Consider the following 22048-nt stretch of genomic DNA (forward strand, 5'->3'; position numbering starts at 1 on the left):
ACATGCAGCAATTTTAAAAAATGCTGCTTTAGAAGGTGAAAGGAGTTTTCTTGTTCATCAGGATAATCTCATTGCCACTTGTGATGTATTTATGGAGTTAGAAAATAAAGTTCACCAGGAACAAAAAATAGTCTATCACAATAAAGCAAAATATAATGTCTTGAAATAAACTTTAAATGTGCAACAAACAGGAAGATTTCAAAACTGTGAAAAATACATCAAAATCGGTACTTATCTGAGCTTGTGTAGGGGCTTTGGGCAAAACTAACTGCTTTAACAAAATTCTTCTTAATTGTAACCCACCTCGAACTCACCTGGTAAGGAATTGGCTGGATATAAGACAACACAGAGCATAACATAACAAAGATAGGAAGAAAACCATGAGATAACAGAGCCCTGGAATCCAATCTAAATATAGGGAGCTGAGCATTCTTTTGAGCATCACTTTGTTTTGTTTAATTTTTTCATCTAGCATTTTTTAAGTTCAATATTTTTTATTGGTTTTTACAACAGAGAAGAAAAACATTGACCACATACAATATTGTTGATCTATGCATTAAAAATAATAGTATTGTATCTTCGTATGCTTTCTCAATGTTCAGTTTGTAAGAGTAAAGAAATTTGGTCTTGTGTGTATAGGATTAGTTAGAGGCACAAAAGCAAACAATGAAGGAGACCAGATGGTGCTCAATCCTATTTATTAAATAGACTCGACACAGCGTTTGTGGCAATTGTTGCCAGCTATCATTTGGGGGGTTTTCCCAATGTTTTTATTGTGATATTTGGATTGATACGCCATAGGATTTATCATTCGATAAAAAGTCTCCTGAAGCAGGCCCTTTTGGGCCAAAACACGATTGTTGAGTCTGTTTAATAAATAGGATTGATAGTGATCCTTGATGATTTATCAATTGAAGATGGAACATTGTGACATTTCTGAGATGGACTCTGTGAAGGGTCATCAATTACAACTTACTTGGGAGCCTTTCTGGGCCTCTTTGACCGGGTATGCTCGTAGCCATGTATTGAATGTTTGACTGAGTAGTTATTTTCTTGTATTGTTTGTGCCTTTGGTTCTTATGCTGCTCCATGCCTTTATTTCTTTATTTTTTTTTGGGGTGGGGAGGAGGGGTAGGGGGTGGGGGAGGGTTTTATGGTTTTGAAAATTTGGTCTCTGCTGTATTCTTTTGTTTGGTGGTCTTTTGTTTGTGCTTTTGACCAATAAAAAGTTTTGCAATAAATAGGATTGAGCACCATCTGGTCTCCTTCGTTGTTTGTTTTTGTGCCCCTTTCTGGTGTGAAGGTAGTTTCTCCTGTTTGTCGTTAGGATTAGTTAGATACCGATTTTACCAGAAGATTTGCTCACCTGATAAATAACGGTTTTGTTCTTTTCCAGAGTGCGCCCATTTGCTTTTGGCACACAATGCGCCAGTGAAATTGAAAAATGCTGAAGGATGGAGCCCATTGGCAGAAGCAATTAGCTATGGAGACAGACAAATGAGTGAGACATTTGATCCAAGTCCTTCCTTTTCTTGTGAGGTGGTAGAGAATAGATGGGTTTGAACATGTATTTAGTTGTGCTGTTTACAATATAGAATTGAAGATGAAAGATTTGAAAATGCAGGAATGGCCGCCAGGAATTGTGAAGTTGTTGTTAAGCATTTGTGGTCTAGAGCAGTGGTTCACATCCCAGTCCTTGGGGCACACCTAGCCAATCAGATTTTCAAGATTTCCAGAACGAATATACAAGAGTTTTCCCTTCATTTTATATAGATCTCTCATGTAGATACCCAGAAAATGTGATTGGTTGGGTATGTGCTGAAGACTGGGTTGAGGTCCACTTGTCTTGAAAAGAATGTTGTGCTTTTCTCTTGCATAGATGGTAGCTTTGGTTAAAATACAAAGAGCTTATGTTTAAACTAAGGTCTCCTTTTACTAAGCTGTGGTAGCGTTTTTAGCGCGTGCTGAAGATTAGCGCACGCTAACCCCTGTGCCATGCGGAAAAACTAACGGCAGTTCTATGGAGGCGTTAGCGTCTAGCACGCGCGGCATTGTAGCGCGCGCTAAAACCGCTAGCGCAGCTTAGTAAAAGGAGCCCTAAGTGTTCATGTTGCATATTTAATTTATGCTTCTGAAAAGCTTACAAATTGCCCTGTGGAATCGCTGTGCAGCCCTAATATTGATTGTTAATCTCAAAGAAGAGATAATTAGTACAGACAAAAGAAGTTATACTGTATACTGTTCTCTTTTTGGCTGAGCACACTAGGAGTGGGATGAAAGTATGTATATAGGAGAACTTATTGCCCCATAAGAGAGTGGAATGAAATATCAGAACACAGGTTTTCAAGCACACCAAGTTGAAGAGCATCTGCAAGTCAATGGAACCTCATGGGTATATAGTGCTCGATTTTGTTATACTTCTCATCCTCAAAATGCCAAAATGAAATCAACTTTCTAATTAATAAAACTAATGCTCTATAGTTCAACATTGGTGTACTACAATTGAATCCTCGGAAAGGAGGAGTAGCCTAATGATTAGTAAGTACAGTGGCTCGAGAACCAGGGGAACTGGGTTCAATTTCCACCGCAGCTCCTTGTGACTCTGGGCAAGTTGCTTAACCCTCCATTACTCCAGGTACAAGATAAATACCTGTATACAAGCATAATATGTAAAATGCTTTGATTGTAATCACAGAAAATCAGTAAATCAAATTCCATCTCATCCCTTAGTTTTCTCCTGTCTTCGGCCTACTGAGTATCGGAAAGCTATATATTCCTTTTTTTTTTTTTTAAAGAAAGTTTAATTACGTCTTCTGTACTCTTTCTAGTTTTGTATACTTCAAGTTAATAATCAGTGAGGTCAGAAGAGTTGATGCAACTCTTAATGAAGAGTTTCTATATGCACAGGGGTGGTTCTGTTTTGATTTAATGTCTGTGCATGCTTGTTTCAGTTACAGCACTCTTAAGGAAGCTAAAACAGCAATCTAGAGAAAGTGTTGAAGAGAAACGACCTCGACTATTAAAAGCCCTAAAGGAAGTGAGTTGTCATTTGTCCATTGCTATACATACATATGTGTTGGCTAATATTTATTTAAGATTTTTTTTTACTGACTTTTTCAAGAAATAACTGAAGGTGATATACAGCAAGAAGAAGCCGAACATAAGCAATAGACAATTACAGCAATAAACATACTCAAGTATCAGTACACACATATGTTGTACATCAAACCATCTTAATAGACAGCACAAAGTGAATCATATATGTATAGGACACCCCATGAAATATTCAGTTCGTTCTTAAGAAATGTTCACATATCGATGTGGGGTACTTTGTGTGGGCTGTTCAAGTTTAAGTTGTAATCAAGGCAGCAGAGGCACTACAAGGGTGTTCGTGCTATGGGAGGCACTGCACACCTTCGGACCTCCATGCGGGCCATTGAACAAATCTTCTTTTTATTTATCTCTGGAAAAGAAAGTGATGTAATTGCAGGCAAACAACAAAATTTTCCTTGATTTACTCATGAAACAAGATATCCACAAAAATGTGTAAAATATTATTAGATAAGATAAATAATATAATTATGCAGGCTTAATAATTATGCAGGCTTAAATGAACTCACTGATTCATGGGCCAGATGTATTCTTTCTTATGGTTCCTTCTGGTTAGAAGGGTGAAGGTTTTGTACCTGCAGAGTGGGTTGAGATGATGATCCTTGCTGGAAGAAACGTTTATTTGCAGGATGGGTGGGAGTGGAATATGGAGACTTGGGTGCAGATGAGAAGTTCAGCAAGGTAGGCAAGTATCCAGTGGTGGTCCAAAAAAAAGAAAGATCTTAGATGAATCTCCCCTTTTGTGGGCTTTAGGATCTGAGGTCACCTAGTGCGTAGTAGCCCAATCACAATTCAGGGATATTCAAACTGGCTCTTTGTGGGAGGCACGGCAAAAGTGGTTTCAGCTGGTTTGGCTGGTCACATGTTTCTTGGCTGGCCAGATGATGATTAAGAGGGTCATTTTCTGGGTATCTTAGGTAGATGGTATTTCTTTTGTTACACCCCAGCCTCTGATTCCTAGATATTGTTTATGCTCTTTTTGTGCCTAGCTTGGAAACTAAAGATCTGAGGGGATACTGTTGTAACACACTGCCATCCTTTTGTTATCTATTGATTAGGGACATAACTTCTTTTGTTTCAGGCTTTCAATATTATGAAGGGAGATGTGCTAGATTCTTTCAGAATTCAGTTTAAGAAATATTTTTTATAATTCTGAAATCCAGATATCCAGCAAAATTAATCATATAGTGCTACACTTCCTGTAGAGAGAGTGTTGCGTTAAGTGATGCCTTTCAGAGAGTGCATCACAGGGTATTGGGGCTACTCCAGAGAAGGCTCATAATGTGATTTCCTTTGGAATATTCCTTGGGAGGACCTTAGCAACCTTGGAAGTATATAGAGGGAGATTCTGTTCAAGTATTCTGACTCAATTCTTTTTGCAAAACTGGTGTGATGTGATCATGCTGCTTACAACCTTTTGTCATTCTTGTTGCAGCATTATGATTCAATTGGAGCTGGTGCAAACCCACTGTAGTCAGACCAATGTAGAGTGTATTACAGTAATCTAGCCTTGATGCTATATAGCAGGGGTCTCCAAAGTACGGACCACATCCATTCCGCAATATGATTTTATCTGGCCCACGGAAGAATTGTGTGGAAATGCACCAATTGGACTAATTTTCCAATGAGAATCCGTAAAAGAATAAACATGGGATGTTGATAGAATTCAAATTCATTAATTAAAATTGTATTCAAAATATATTGATATTCCATATTATGTTAATATTAATATTATTCACAACTTTATTTAATACTGAATCGTAATTGCATACTTCAGTATTTCTTCGTACTTGTTTGGCCTTTATCGACAGTGTCAATTCGCGGTGTTGTAGGGAGCTGTGGCGCTGTGACTAATCTATAATTCCTTTGCAACAGCAGCAGATGAATCCAGAGACTAGTGGGATAGCACACATCTACCAGCCTCTGCCGCCATTACACACCACGCCGAGCAACCTCTAAAATTAAAAGCCCAGCGACCAAACGGCAGATCTAAGAAGCAACCACAAGCAAAAACTAAATAAAGAAAATGCACTCTCACCCGAGTCCACCGTTTGCTAAGGCTTGTAGTTGCCGGCTGGGACTGAGCAAAGCACCGTCCCACAGCACCACACTGGACTCCTTTTTTTTATTTTTTAAAGTCTTGTTCAGCGAAAGAAGAAAACACAGAAGACCAGTAAGAAACCTCAATCCACTGGAGAGGAGGGTGGGGGGGCCCAGGTGTGACTCCCAAAGTTGGCACCGTTCAGCCAAGCACCCCAATCTAACTGAAGAGAAAAATTCTCAACAGCAGAAGAAATAGAAAACCAGCTAGAATCCAGGAGCTCGTAGAACAGCGACCATCACCTGCTGGGAGAGAGAGAATACTGACGATACAGGAGGAGTGCCAGCCAAGAGGACCACCTGTTAATCAGTCTCTCTATCGCCACCTGCTGGTAGATGTGTGCTATCCCACTAGTCTCTGGATTCATCTAAAGGAAAGAAAATTAACAGGTAAGAACATAATTTTTCCATTGAATCTTGAAGTTCGTTACTAGTTAGTTACAGTTAATTGTGATGAAAATATGAGAATTTGCTGCTAGTGTTCGTCGTCATTAATATATGATAACTTAATTCACATACTCTGCAATTAGTTTATAAAATTTTCTGCTTTTAATAAAACTCATATCTAGAGTTATTTATCCTTTTTTTTTTTTAAACTACGGCCAGCTGAAAAGTGCTGAAGTACCCAATGTGGCCCTGGTATAGAAGTTTGGAGACCCCTGCTATATAGCATAGAAACTGTGACAAGACTTGTCATCTTTATGTATGGAGATAATAGAATCACATATTGTTATATATAATACTGGTGTATTGCATTGTGAAATGAAATACCATGACTGTGTTTAATATCTGTTTTTATTACAGTTTTGTTAGTGTAGTATCAAGGCACACTCAAACCTCGGAGAATTAGAATTGAGTTTAGTAGTGACAAGGGAATCATCAAATATTTAAGGAAATTTCATTGGCCTGTTTGGGCAGCTCACTGAGTGCAAGATTTGCTTTACATGAGAGCCAATTCTCTTGGCCTGGTAAGGGGCCAAGTCTAGAGTATTTTAGACATTGGGAAAGAGTTTTTACGATTAATTACAGGGCAAGCTAGGAAAGGCTGCAAGGACAAACAGCAGTGAAAAGCTGCATACATAGGGCATGGTCATTAACTTTCACTATGAGTGTGATCTAGCAACTTGCTATTCTTTTGTGTTGTAACATATGATTCCTACAAGTTCTTGCAGTCTAGTAAAATGAGTCAATCCACTTACCTGATGGCCAAATGCAGCTCCTGAGAAGGCACCCTGGATTGCTTGGTAGGAAAGCTAACTATCTCCTTGTGCTCCCACTCTGTGGATAAAAGTATAAAGTTAGCTAACATATGTGTTATATGATGGAATGAAAAGCCTTTGCCGATTGTACAAATTAAGAATTGGAGAAAATGAGCTATTTGTAAGACATGATGTTTTTATAGTTTATTTAAATTTGATGTACTGCTTATCCACAAAAGTAAACAAAAAGTCCAGTAATTAGGTAGATAGTATAGTCACACCAGACCATTCAGTCTCATTTTATACCTTGTGAACTGGATTGATTGATATAATATACTGAACCAGTTGAACATAAGAATTGTCATATTGGGACAGACCAAAGGTCCATCAAGCCCAGTATCCTGTTGCTAACAGTGGCAAACCCAAGTTAAAGTACCTAGCTAGATCCCAAGTAGTAATACAGATTTTATGCTGCTTATCCTAGGAATAAGCGGTGGATTTCCCCAAGCCATCTCAATAATTGCCTATAGACTTCTCTTTTAGGAAATTATCCAAACCTTTTTTTTAAACCCCGCTAAACTAACTTGGACTACTAGCATGATGGTTTATCCTAAAAACATGATTTGATTTGAAACACTAGATTTACAGGTCTTGGTTACAATAAATTCATGTAGATGATGAGAGGTAGTTATTGTACAGAAACACTCAAACATTATCTCAGACCAAATGGTAACATTTTAAATATTTAATGCCATTGTCTTTGTTTTTTCCAGCTAGGAGACTTTTATCTAGAACTACACTGGGATTTTCAAAGCTGGGGTAAGAACCATATCAGAATTGCATGAATGTATATAATGTCCTGGAATTTAATTCATTTATATATCAAGATCTAAAAGTCACATGTTTGCACTATGTAATAAACTTAGGAACTCATTTACTTTACTTGCATGTGTTAATTTATCTTAGTAAAGGGTCCCTTAATGTCATTTCCTAAACACCTCTTTTCAGGAGGCATCATACTCTTTCCGAGAGGGTTTTGCTTTACAAAATTGCAGATTTTTAAAATTTCAAAAAATATTTTTGGCTGGGAAAGTTTTCTAGAAAGGTGATGTGTAAAAATACATGATCATCACTTCTGAATACTTATACTCGGTTACTTAGGGCCTCTTCTACTAAACCACGCTAGCGGTTTTAGGTGCAGAGAGCCGCGCTGAATGGCCTGCGCTGCTCCCGATGTTCATAGGAACTTAATGAGCGTCGGGAGCAGCGCAACCCATTCAGCGCGGCTCTCTGTGCTAAAACCGCTAGCGCGGTTTAGTAGAAGAGGGGGTTAGTATTCTTGCTTAAAACTCCGCAGGCTTCCTAGTTTACTGGTCATTTTTTTCTGTTAATCCTTTATATACATTTTACCTTAAATGCCTGCCAAAATGAAAAGTTGCAATTCATTCAAATATCAGTTTGCATTTATTTTAAATAGCTCTATTTTTTGCTACATAATAAGGTAGCCTGCTCCTGATATACAGAGGCATGTGTGGTGCTGAGAAGGAAGGGGCCCTAATAAAGATCTGAGGTTGTTGACCGAGGGCTGGTCTTCATGTGACAGGTGTTTGAAGATTGCTGAAGTGCAGGGAGTAAAGGTGGCTGTGCAAAAGGACTGCTGTAATTGGCCTACTCTGTCCTTTCTTTAGAAGTTAGTGCCTTTTAATCTTTGAGCTTGAGGTGAAACAGGTAGGATAAAATGGTTATGAAAAAAAATTCCCCAGTTAATTTTTCCAAGTTCTTGTGAATAAACCATACTGGAATTTTCCCCTTATCGTGTTATCACATACCTTACCTTATCGTGTTATCACATACCTTACCTTATCGTGTTATCACATACCTTACCATATCGTGTTATCACATACCTTACCTTTTCCCCTTATCATGTTATCACATACCTTACCTTTTTCCCTTATCATGCTACAATAATAACAGCACAAGATAGGGTTTGGTTTAACTCATTCATTAAGGCACAGATGCACTAGTCAGTGATTGTCGCTAAACCTGTTTTGACAGATTTAGCAACAATCACTTTTACCGACCCAATTCACAAAATGGCTCACTGCGTGTTTTTCCCCTCGATTGCCCATTTTCTGATCCGGCTATGCAAATTAGCTAAAACCCCTTGCAAAGTAGCCAAACGACTGATGCACTAACATCGCTTGGCTATGCAAAAAAAAACAACCCAAAAAACGGGTTTTAGAGATTGGGGAAAAAATCGACAGGTTTGCCTGATTTTCTTTTTTTTTTCAATGGCACAGATATTTTGCATGTGTTACGCATGCACAATAACTGTCCCATAAAAAACCCAATGAAAAAAAGTCCCCCACCCCTGATGACTGCCCTCCCCGACAAATGCGGCACTGGGAATCCCCTCCCCCATGAGAGAAAATTGGCAGGAGGGATGCCCACTCCCTTCTGCCAATGGCTGCCCCTCCCTCCCAAAACTATCCTCTCTCCTCTCCCTTCCTCCTGGAAAATAAAAAAGACAGAAGGGATGCCCACTCATTCCTGCCACTGGACAATAAACATAGGTTTGGCTGAAGATATATGCACCATTAAAACAGAACTGTGTCTACTGTATACTGTCAAGTATCTTGAAAGTACACAGGACCTGTAACACTCATCCTGATTAACTAGAAATTGCATCACCACATGAGAGGGTCTCTGCCAAATCCATAATTTAGGTCTTATGCTGCCTTTGTCAGCTGGAGATGCTCACACAGACCTTTGAGGGTGGGGGGAGAAAGATGTGAAAATGGGGAAATGGAAATTTATCCTTAGACAAGCAGGCAGCATATTCTCACATATGGGTGACATCATCCACGGAGCCTGGTATGGACAGTGGTAAAAGTGTATTGCCACTTTAAGATTTTTAGAAAGCTCGCAAGTGCCTTCCCGCCCAATGCCGGCTCATGACGTTATCAGTTTTTCATTTTCCGCAGAGTGAAGACAAAGTATCTTAACTTCGTTTCCTTGAGTTTGCCTTCCTGCTTCTTTTTTTTTCAATTATTTTCATATTTGTTTGTTGTTTATTATTCAACTTTTTTTTTTTTTTTTTTGTAACTGTTTATTTATGACAAGAGAAAAACATCACAGCAAAACATCAGGAATATCCAACTACAATACAGGCAGGCAATCTGCAGATCAACAAATCTCCTGATGTCACCCCCCCACCCCCCCCCCCCCCCCCTCCCCCCCTAGTGACAGCCCCCTGCTCCCCCCAAACACCCAAGAACACCACCAATAGGCACAATTACACCCCAACGTGAGGAAAAGTAGAAAAATCAGAAAAGAAGTGGACCTAAGGTCACAGACCCCCAGTAAGAACCCCAAGAAGACACACCCCCACAAAACCCATCCGGCCGAAGCCAATAACTCAGCTGACAACAGAACTATTCATCCCCAAACCCTCCATTGCCAGGTATCTCCCCCAAATATCGTGATATTGCTGCCATTTTCTAGTCAACAGGGCCGAGAGCCGATATTTCTCACACACCCATCCCAATTTCGCTCGCACCAGAGCCAAAGTAGGTGAAGCAGTACTGCGCCAGTGTTGAGCCACAGTCAGCCTAGCCGCTGTAAAAGCCAAGCGCACCAATCTATCCTGGGTGTCATCTACCCCTCCAGAGGGAAACCCCAACAAGGCCACCTCAGCTCTTTTCGCGAGAGGCACTTGAAGGAGAGCCCCCACATACTTAAACACCTGGCTCCAGAAGTCTTGAATGGAGGGGCAACTCCACCACATATGAAAGAATGTTCCCCGCTGCCCACATCCCCTCCAACAGAAGGCTGTGCCCGTAGCGGACATCTTGCTCAGAGTCACTGGGGTGAGATACCAGCGCACCAGCATTTTAAGCGCATTCTCCACCAACATAGGGGCTACAGCTAAATGATGTATCCTATACGAAATAGTTTCCCACAGAGATGCCTCAAACACCTGCCCCAAGTCCCCTTCCCAAGCCAGCAAATACGAAGGCTTCCGGCCTTTATCCTGATGCACCCATTTATACAGCAGCGAAATGCAACCTCTACGCACTGGGGACCCCAAAAGCTGCTCAAAGTCAGAACAGCTATAAGCTGCAACATCTGCCCTTTTAGCCTTCTGCAAATAACTTTTCACTTGTAGATACGGGAAGAGGTCCTTAGAATCAAGCTGATAAAGCTTTTGGATCTCTGGAAAAGCACAAATGGACTCTCCCTCTATAAATTGGCCAAAGTACTGCAACCCTTTCCTTGCCCACCGCACAAATATCCCCCCATCTCTGCCCGGTACGAAATCAGAGGCAGTGCACAAAGGTAAATGATGCAACCCCTTACTACGACCCAAGAGTTTGCCAGCCTCTCCCTTCCACACCCTCATTGTCCAATTAGTAAACGGGTTAGAAATGCTTCCCAACTCCCGTGCCCCCAAGTCCCCCCACATAAGCGACCCTAGGGTACGAGCCCCACCCGAGCCACTCAAAACTCCCTGCTCTACCTGCACCCACAACTTCAAAGATGGCGCATGCCACTCCACTCCCGCTCGGAGTTGAGCCGCGCGGTAGTAATGCTCCAAATGGGGGAGTCCCAGACCCCCTTCCGCTTTAAACTTGAACATGACCCATTGAGCCACCCTGGGTCGTCTACCTCCCCACACGAATCGTAAAAGGTTCCGCTGCCATCGGAGAAGATACTGTCTAGGGACCTCAATAGGCAAAACCTGAAAAAAATATAAGAACTTCGGCAGTACCAACATCCTAATAACCTCCATGCGCCCCATCCAAGACACATATAATGAGGCCCACCGATCCATATCCCTAGCTAGGGATGCTACCAAAGGAATATAGTTAAGCTGAAATAGGGATGTCCAATCCACCCCCAACTGAATACCCAGATATCGTATAGGGCCCTTAACCCATCTAAAGGGCACCACCCTCTGAATACACGGAATATCCACTACCGGGACCGATATATTAAGTATCTCCGTTTTTGTCATATTGGCTTTAAAGCCTGATAAAGCCCCATAGTCTGTCATAAGATCCTGAAGGGATCTAAGGGACTCCGCCGAGCCCTCCACAATTGCTAAAATATCGTCAGCAAATAAGGACAATTTATGCTCACCCCCTTGAACCCGTACGCCCTTCACCCCAGAGGCTAGTCGGATCTTTTGCGCAAGAGGCTCAATCACCAAAGCAAAAAGCAAAGGTGAGAGCGGACAACCCTGTCTCGTTCCCCGCCTGAGCTCAAAAGGAGCAGAGTATACCCCATTAATTTTCACACACGCCAGAGGTCCGTTATACAAAGACAGAATCCAAGACACATATCTGGCCCCCAGACCTACATGGTGAAGAACTGCCTCCATAAAACGCCAATCCACGCGGTCAAAGGCCTTCTCGGCATCCACCGCTACTGCTACCCAAGGACCTCCACTGCGTCGGGCCTGCCAAATCAAGTTCAAGACTTTGCGGATTCCATCTGCCGCCTGCCTTCCCCCTATGAATCCCACCTGATCTGGGTGAATAAGTGTCGGCATGTGAGGGGATAAACGATCAGCCAGCACTCGAGCTAGAATTTTGGTATCAATACCCAACAGTGAGATAGGCCTGTAGCTCCCACACTGAGTGGCATCCTTCCCTGGCTTTGGTAAAATCGTGATCCCAGCCAGCCGCATATAAAAGGGCAATTGGGCTCCCTCTCTCAGATTATTGTATAAACGTACCAACAATGGAGCCACCAATGTAGACATCTTCTTGTAAAACAACCCCGTGAACCCATCTAAGCCCGGTGATTTCCCCGGTCTCAATTGTCTAATCACAGTATGTACCTCCTCCAACGTAATGTCCTCATCCAGCCCCTGCGCTTCACAGGCCGTAAGGGATGCCAAGCCCAAATCCTGAAGATACTTCCCAATTTCTTCCCCCGACCCCTGACTCTCTGGTGTATAAAGCTGCTGATAGAATTCACGAAATCGTGCATGAATAGCCCCCTCAGCTGTCAATGTTTGTCCCGAGCCATCCTTAATAGCCATAATATTAGACTGCGTCTGCTGCAGGCGCAGACGATGAGCCAGCAATTTCCCCGCTCTATTACCAGATTCAAAGAACCTTAAACGAAGACGTTCAAGATTGAATTGAATCTCCTCATCCTCCATCTTCCCCAATTCCGCCCGAACTTCCCTTATCCGAAGCCCAAGGGGAGCTCCCCCCTGGCCCCTCTTATGTTGATCCACCAGTTGACGTAAAGTCTCTCTCAGACTCCGTTCCTTTTGCAATTGAAGCCTCTTTTTATGAGCGGCCATAGAAATAAGCTCCCCCCGCAGTACGGCCTTCAAACTTTCCCATATTGTTATCGGAGAGTAGGAATCAACATTATTATGCTCCAAAAAGTCCTCAATAACCTGCTCCACCTTGCGGACCATCTGCGGATCTTTCAATAAACTATCATTCAATCTCCAGTAGTGATCCCCTACTCTCGAAGCACCCCATCGCACATCCATCCAAATGGGAGCATGATCTGACCAGCCAATGTCCCCAATGGAGGACCCCAGTAGTCTACCCCCCCATCCCTTATCCAGATATAGCATATCAATTCTAGTATAGACCCCATGAACAGGGGAGTAGTATGTATAATCTTTATCCATGCAATGCTGAGATCTCCACCCATCTACAATATTAAGTACGTCAACCAAGTGTCTAAGGCGTTTCCTATCGGACTTAAGCCGGTCCCCTCCAACCCCCGTAGAGTCCCACCTGGGATTCATAACTAAATTAAAATCCCCTCCCACAATCACCGACCCCTTCTTAACCTGCAGTACCTTGGCCAATACCTCATCGAAAAAAGAACCCTGTTTAGAATTCGGGGCATATAAATTCACCAGGGTGACTACCTCCCCATTTATCTGCCCCACCCAAATCACCCAGCGCCCCCGCTCATCCCTCCATTCCCGTTCAGGCTCGATCTTAAGACGTTTAGCAAACAAAATGCCCACCCCTGCCTTTTTCCTTTCTGTCCTATTAGAGGCCCAGACCCTTCCCGGATATTCTCTATATTGTACCAGCTTCTCCCCAGGACGCACAAAATGAGTTTCCTGAATGAAGCTGATATCAATACGCAGCCTTTTCAACTCCTTCAACAAAAGCTGGCGTTTACGTGGCATATTGAGGCCCTTAACATTGAAACTGCCCAATCTCAAGGAATCAGGTCCCATGACCCAAGAATCCTGCCCCACACCCTGCACCCCTCTTCCCCTTCCCCCCACTCCAGATCCAAAAGCCCATGCTGTCACCTACCCATCCCCCTATCCCCACCCCCCCCCAGCCCCACCCCCCTCCCAACCCTACCCATATCCACCTGCTCCTCAGCCCTTCCATGACTCCGGGTGACCCCCCCCAGCTCATGAACCCCTCATCCATTCCCCCTCCCCTCCCCAGCCCCCCAACAAGCATTCATCCTCAGTCTCACTCCCATAGGCACCCTCTCACACTCACCCCCATGAAGAAAACCCCTCACATCCAACCCCCCACACAGTCCCAGCCACACATCTGCCCAGTCAAGGCATTGACAGTCCCAATTGTCCAAGTGCAGCCAAGCAGGATCCGCCATTGTTCACTCGCCACTGCTCACTCGCCAGTGCCATTGGAAGGTCCAGCTCCGCCTCTTCCACATGGTTCCTCCACCGCTCGACCACCAGCACCCGGCTTTCGGGACCTGGTCACACGCTCTCTCCAGCGAAATTTCTCTGACTGCTGGGTCCCTTGCCGGTCCGACATCAGAACCTCTCCAGTAAGGATCCCCTCCTTCCGCAACAGTTTGCCAGCCTCCGCTACAGTGGTCACTTTCTTATGGACACCGTTAATAGTGAGAAGGAGCCCAAAGGGGAACAGCCATCTATATCTGAGGTTGTTCTGCTTCAGGATCATCACGATCGGGCGAAACTCTCTCCTGCGTTGCAAAGTAATAGCAGAAAGGTCCTGAAACACCTCCACTTTATGGGTCTTCCACTCAAACGACCCCAGATCACGGGCCTTGCGCACCATCCGCTCCTTGTCTGCATAATTGTGGAGACATGCAATAATGTCCCTTGGATAGTCATCTCGCTTGGGTCCCAGTGTGCGATGAGCCCGGTCCACTTTCAAGACCCCACTGGGCTCTCCGCCGTCGTCAGCCAGGGAGAAGAGAGAGTGATATATCTCCTGCACCACCTTCACCGCATCTGCATAATTCGCCGATTCTGGTACACCGCGGATGCGGACATTATTCCGGCGGGACCGGTTTTCCAAATCCTCCACCCGGTGGTAACAGTCCTGCCAGTCCTTTTGGGCTGCCTCAAATGCCCCACTCAAATTTTGTACCACCTCCTCCTGCTCCCCCATTCTCCTTTCAGTCTCCTCCACTCTCCCCATGAGGTCGGCTATGTCCCTCTTGATTTCTTTCACTGCATCCCGGATTTTCCCTTTGACTCCAGCAACTTCCTGCTTAATGTCGCAGACCCATTGCTGGAGGTCTGCTTTAGTCACAGCTGCGGAAGATGAATCCATTCGCCGCAGTCTCGGAGAAGACCCCCTCTCCGACTCTTCATCGGACCCGCTCTCCCCGGACTCACGCTGGGACGCGCACGAGGCTCCGCGCGACTGGCGCAGGCCGCTCTTTTCTGGCGCCTTCTCGTGCGGTCTCCCTTCGTCGGGTTTCTTTTTAGACGGCATATTCTGAAGCCGCTCCGCTGCACTCGCACAGCTCACCGGGTACCCCGCTCGCTATCGCGGCTTGCCTGCTCCTGATCGGGGGAACGTTCGCTCGAGGATCAGAGCTCCGGCTCTAACCCGCCATTCAGGGTGGTGACGTCACCGGAAGTCTTCAACTTTTTTTTTAATTAATATGTTTTGGTGTCAAGGGGCCCTTGAACAATTTTCAATCCTTTGCCCCTGCCGTCAGCGTCAATGGTTTTTCAGCCTTCTTTCTACTCCACCACAATCTCTTCCTTTCCTGACTTCGGGGCTAGATGCACAAATAAAGTAAAAGAACTAGAAGGAGAAAAACAATAATAACAAACTGCCAAAAAATGTTTTCTTTCTTTCTTTTAGAAATATTAGGCCTAGTTGGATTTCCAGCCACTTGGGCTTTTCTATAGTGCCGATCCCTGTCAGTACCAGTGGATATAGACATCTAATAGCATTTAGCATCGAGTCTATTTGATGCATGCCTCTCATCGACACCATCGTTCAATGTAAGCTGTCATTTCTGAAATACATCGCCTATTGAGGCAACCATGCTTCAACACCTGTGGCACCTTCTGTACCAGCTAGCAGTATACGGTATTGGTGCCTCCTCTTAATCCATCGACAGTGCATCTATTTATTTTTTCTTCAACGTCAAAGGAGCTGCATTGAGTTAGCCTCAACAGCATCATAGATACCAGCAGATGATCTACGGTACTGGTGCACTCTTTCCGGGTTCATATGAATGAGTTCCTCCAAGACGAATATCGCTTGCATGCGACACCGCTGCTAACTTTGAATCCCTTGGTACCGACTGAATTTGGCATATACAAGCCAAGGGGCTCATAATCAAAAGTTTAAAACATCCCAAATCCTGCCTAAGTCAGCACATGGATGTCCAATAGCAGGGATATCCAAGTGCCAATAATCAGAACCAACTTTCTGGACGTGCAGCACCACTTCTAAGCTGCTGTGCGTCCAGAGAGCAAAGGGGCGTATTGGGAGGTGTGTTATAGGCGGAAATCGAGCAGGCTTCAATCTGGACGTACCCCAGCCATAATCAAAATTTTCCTAGAGGGAACTTAGATGCCAGCAGTTAGACCTGTTTGAGTTACTTCTAAGTTGAACAAAGGTGCCCAAACTGACAAGAAGACCACTGGAGGATTTAAGGCATGACATCTCCCCCAGTGGTCATGACCCCCTCCCACCACCAAAAGAGCGAACAAAAAAAAGAAAAAAACCCATAGGCTTCCCATCAGCTTATCATGGCAGACGGAATCCCCATCAGCTAAGCTGGTTTTGGGGGATTCCTGACGGCTCAGCTGATGGGGATTCCCCCTGCCAGGATCAACTGAACCACAGAGCCCTACACCCCTTCCCCTGAAGGGAAAGCTTAAAGATAATTTAGAGACTAACCCCCTGGTAATTGCAAATGAAAGCTTATTGTGCCAGTTCCAAGTTCTGGTTCAAGTTGAACTAAAAGTGTAGAGCAGTAGGAGGAAATAGGCTCAAAAAATTGTCCCATTCAAAAATTTTTAATTAGTTCTTTAATATGCACTGAAATTTCTCTCCACCCCTACAACAGTCATATTAGTACAAGAGCCCCAAGTTAGTTTTAGGATGGGTAAGTTGATTGGTCTGTGTTGACTGTGATGGCACAAAAGACCACATTCATAAGAAGGAAACAGATAGTACTAGGCGTGAGATCAGTGGCACTATGATTTGCAACATGGCTATCCCCTGGGGCTTAGGAGATCATCTGTGTAGGAAGATGCTCTTGGTCTTAATAGCAAGGGAATTGCAAACATTTGTAAGACTTAGCTGGTGTTAAGTTGCTGGTTTCAGGTGGCCCAGAGGCATATTAAAACATGTGAAATCAAATGAGTGTAAAGGGGAAACTTCATAGTTCTGAGAATATGCACAGGAATTTTATATTAAATTGGTTTGCCATCTTCTCACTTTTGCAAGCTGCTTCACTTGTATCATCTATAATGCAGCAGGACAGAGGTGCAGGTAAAAGTGACAGTTGGCTTACCTTGATAAAATGCAACCAATGTCATGTGTAATATAGTACACTATGGTTCAAAGTGATTTGGAAGAAAAATGCAAAATGTTAACTCAAGATATTTTAAAGAATATTCCCCCTTTTACAAAATCACACAAGAGGGATTTTAGCACTGGCACGCTGAATGCTCTGCACTGCTCCAATGGTCATAGGAGCATTCAGTGTGCTGGCTGCCGCTAAAAAACCTCTTGCGTGGTTTTGTAAAAAGGGGGTTAAGTTGGGTAACGTTTTTCTTTTCATAGGGCCAGTTGTGGGGTACCTCTAGATATTAATGCTATAGCTTGGGAACAATTTTCTTGATACAGTAAGTTGTATCTTCCTATGTGGGCTTCAGATTACAGCACAGTGTAACTTGGTGAACTGAATATTTGAATATAATACTATAGATAGAATTCCTAGAATGTAAGGAACATCCCCAACTTTTACAATGGAGCTTCTTGCTCGGGGTCCTCATAACCTGTCAGGTTTTCAGGATATCCACATTATGCATAAGAAAAAATTGCAGATTCTAGATCTTGAAATAAGTTTTCATACTTTGATGGATAGCCTAAAAACTTGATTGGCTTTTTTTTTTCAGAGGGAGGGAGGTCCCCAAGGCAGGTTTGGGAATGCCTGTACTAAAAAAAATCTAAATACCATTTACAAAATCTCCGCAAAAGAGAATTGAATAACTTGCATATATTTAATTTTGATAGCATTTGGACTGTGTTGTCCATGATGTTAAGTTTACACACATTGTTTTCTCATTTCTTTTAGACTCCTTGCCATCTCTTTCATTTATCCTTTGATAGCAGGGTTAAGATTTCTAGCACAATGCAATCAGAGTATCTAATGAGTTGCTCAGTTCTAAAGAACATAGGATTTATCCAAAAATGAACAAAGCAAATGACTGTAGAAGTCTCAGAATGAAATAGATCACCATTTAGAGCTTAGAGAAAACCCATTATTAACCAATAAAATTGGCTAATTAAGAAACAAGGGCATTTTTCAAGTATATGGGTCTGATGAAAAGGTATAAAAGCATAAGAACTGCCATACTGGGACAGACTGAAGGTCCATTGAGCCCAATATCCTGTTTCCAAAAGTAGCCAACCCAGGTCCCAGATAGTTCAAAAATTCACAGTGATCTGATCATTGAGTCATCCTCTGGCTCATAGCAGGATCAGCTTTTTCCTCTTCTACCAAATCATTCCCAAAATCAGTCATTTGTTTAGACAGGGTGTGCCAGTGCATAGGACTATTTATATCGCTTATTAAAGCACTGACATTGTGATTTACAGAATGCCAAAAGTGTTGCATTTTTAAAAAGTATTCATTATGGGCATCTAATTTTCCCTTCTCATATGTAGTGCCTTTACTGTCTCGAATTCTGCCTTCCGATGCATGCAAAATATACAAGCAAGGTATAAATATCAGGTAAATATTCTTCTGACTCACTTTATCCCTAATGGAATAAAAAATCTTGTATTGAATCAATATGAACATTAAGTTCAGCTTTCTGCTGTGTTTAGGGTTTTTTATTTCCCTTGAATTAATTATTACTAACAAAATAATTAGGAAAAGTATGAGGGAGAGAAAACTGCATAATAAGTAATGAATAAAACATTTTTCTATAACATGATTTTTTTTGTGTGATCATGGAGGAACATTGCTTTCTTCACATATATGGTGCTTTGGACATGAACATGTAGCTAACTCCAGAGTGGACGATTTTGCAGCTAATTTCAGTTTTGCATACTGCATGAGCACTTTCTAAAGGAGAAAATGATAGTGCTATCTACCACTTATACCTGTGCAATTTTGAGGTGCAAGATTTAAAACCTGAAAGTGAGACCATGTTGGAATCTAGAAGGTGATGAAAGATGGGAAACTTTAACCTTCAGTCTTTTTCTCCTTGTGTTTTCACCATTTCTCATTTTTAAGTTTTCTATATTTTCTTAACAGAAAAGGGAATAAGTGGGTTTGATAGAAATACTTCAGATAAAAGGAGCTGATCACCATGTACAGAGTAAAGATGGAATTTTGTTCCTTGCTGGTCAGCAGAGTAGATAACACATTTAGATTTACAACTAAGAGGTGTACAAAAGTGTACATATATGCATTTACATAAAGTTTGTTCCCTATCTTTTGGTAGGGATTGCTTGGTTGACATCTTGCTGCTCTTTCAACCTGACAAAGTGCATAGCTATCACAACTATATCTTAAGTAGATTTGGGCATATTAATAGATACCAGTGTTGTGTCCTACTTAATACTTGTCTCTATGACATATGGTAATTCACATATCTTTAATAACAATAATAGCAAACACATTCAAAGGTATAAAGAAGCTACAACACGAGTCAGGCAAGGCTCTACAGGGAGGAAAAGCCTCAGACAAAGCCCTCCCGCCACCACAGCTGTGGCTTAAGGTATTCAGGCGAAGAACCTCATCGGCATAAAAACCTCCCAGAAGGCCAAATGGCTCTGTGTTGTGCAAAGAGTAGCAAAAATCAATAAATATATCACCATTGATACTAATTCACATATCTTTCACAGGCTTGATACAACTCTAATAGATTTTACTGATATGAAGTGCCAACGAGGGGATTTAAGCTTCATTTTCAATGGTGATGCAGTGCCCTCTGAATCTTTTGTAGTTTTAGACAATGAGCAGAAGGTTTATCAACGAATACATCATGAGGTAAGTGGCATATGTAAAGAAAACATTAGCAGGATGGTTATAAAGTTTTGCTTCTGTAATAATACAGTTCTAGGATGACAGTTTGAACTAAAGAGGGAACCTGTAACTTGACCATAAGAACAAAAGCATTGCCATACTGGCACAATGCAAGTACTACAGGAACATTCTCAGTCTTTCAACTTTACTGCTATAATACTCTACTTGCCCGGGCTAAGGAGCGAGATACACTCCTGTCATGTGCAAAAGTATCCCACCTGGAGAAATTGCCCCGGGACAGACCAGTTCATCAAGCCCAGTATCCTGTTTCCAACAGTGGCCAATCCTGGTCTCATGTACTTGGCAAAATTCCAGAAGAGTAAAACATATTTCATGCGTCAATACTTCAGTGCCTTCAACATAGCAGCCTGATGATAGTTCTTTAAAATATGGGCATGCCAACTCCTCTTCACTGGCAGCACAACAAAACCTTCTCATCTAATTCTGGGCTTCTTTTCCTTCTGTGGACTTAATTTCTTTGTTTAAATTCCTGAAAATTTTGGAGGGATAACCACTAGAAGAGTGTACAAGTAAAGCAACCGTGATATCACCATTTGTATTGCTGCCATTTTTCCCATCCTCTGAGGACAGTAACTCTTCATCTTTGTCCTCCCTGATCTTTTGTAAGCCCCTAATATAATTTCTCATACAACTGGTGAACATCTTCTGGCAGCCAAAGTCTCAGATATATCTGATTTCTTGGGACACTATCTGAATGGAATAATCCTCTCTAACCATTCTCCTGTGATACCTGTACCAAGCACTGTGGACTTCTCAATATTCACTTTGAAACCAGATGTACCAGAAAGTTCCTCTCAAAACTGGAATTGAGACCTGGGCGTTATCAACACATATCAAGGCAATACCTGCATGGAGAGAAATTTTAGACTTTCTGCAACTATAAAAGAATATCTGAATTATGCAATATCCAACATGCAAGCGGTCCTCGGCAGCGTTTAGGCAATTGTGCGGCAATGCAAACATAGGAACAGCAGACACCCTTGCCTCCTGCCTATAAGACCACTGCTGTAAGCCTCTTATAAAGCACCTTCACCCATAGTAGCTATGTGAGACAAATCTCCATTCAGACCTATCAAAAGCTTTTTCCAATATTGTGGGAAATACCAAGGCTTTTCTATCTTTCTTCTTAATAGTTTACCTAGTCCTTATAAAACCTTTCTGATCCCCACTCATTACCTTAGATGCAGTAGTTTTTGCACTGTTCTGTGCTCGTCATATGTTTCAAACAGGGAGTCCTCCACATCTTGCCTCCAGTGCTTCATTTTGCTGTCAACTGCTGACCTCCAGTGACACCTGATCTCTGTTCCACCTATGCTAGCACTTGCCATCTTATCCCAGGCTCGAAATAATATTGTACATTTTGACAGACCTAGAATATTGAATCAGATCTTCCCTTTTCACATCACACAGACCTGACATGTAAGTTGCTGAATGACATGTATCTATAGCCAGCCTGCCAGCTCTCTTATAGTTGGCCCAAGTATTCTTCTGATTCTTTTTGCTATATTTAAAAAGAAAAAGTTTCATTCCATTGTCCCACATGTGAGTTTTGCAAAAAAAACAAAACAAAAAATCCCCCAAAAAACAAGATACTGGCCTTGAGTCCTGTTTTCACCAGCTCTTGTTTCATTCTTGTTTTCAATCCTTTTTATAGATCACATCCAGATATCGCAATATCTCAACAGTTTGTTTATTTAAAATTTAATTTTACCATCTTTACTAACAAAAAGTTAAAGTAGTGTCCTACTAAAACTACTTCTAATTATTTCTATAGCACTATCAGGAAAAGAATTACAATAGCTGAAAAGCACACATTCACACAAGACCTATATAGGCTCCATCTCAGTGGCACCACAAAAAGCATCAGTCATGAGGTCACTTAGAAGGTATGTTAAAGGCCATCTGAAAATAGTGGGATTTCATAGAGCTTTGAATTTTAGAAAGGAAAGTTCAGCCCTAATGTTGAAGGGAAGGCTGTTCCAGAGACTGGGGGCCAGGTAGAAAAATGCTAACAACCTAGTGGACTCATAGGGCCTCTTCTATCAAACTGCGCTAGCAGTTTGTAGCGTGGTAAGCTGCGCTAAATGGTCCGCGCTGCT

At 42.4% G+C, this 22048-nt stretch overlaps 1 protein-coding gene across 1 annotated transcript in view; it reads left to right on the plus strand.

The window, feature by feature from the left end:
- The window catches only part of ANKRD13C (ankyrin repeat domain 13C), a 75167-nt gene that overhangs the window by 10906 nt on the left and 42213 nt on the right, over window positions 1–22048 (plus strand). Inside the window, exons 3-7 of the mRNA XM_033916600.1 lie at window positions 1397–1501; window positions 2952–3037; window positions 7184–7229; window positions 18560–18626; window positions 19748–19892. Of these exons, the coding sequence (XP_033772491.1) occupies window positions 1397–1501; window positions 2952–3037; window positions 7184–7229; window positions 18560–18626; window positions 19748–19892 (449 nt within the window). The remainder of the gene's footprint in view (window positions 1–1396; window positions 1502–2951; window positions 3038–7183; window positions 7230–18559; window positions 18627–19747; window positions 19893–22048) is intronic.

This window comes from Geotrypetes seraphini, chromosome 12 (genome assembly GCF_902459505.1).
Source record: "Geotrypetes seraphini chromosome 12, aGeoSer1.1, whole genome shotgun sequence".
NCBI lineage: Eukaryota > Metazoa > Chordata > Amphibia > Gymnophiona > Dermophiidae > Geotrypetes > Geotrypetes seraphini.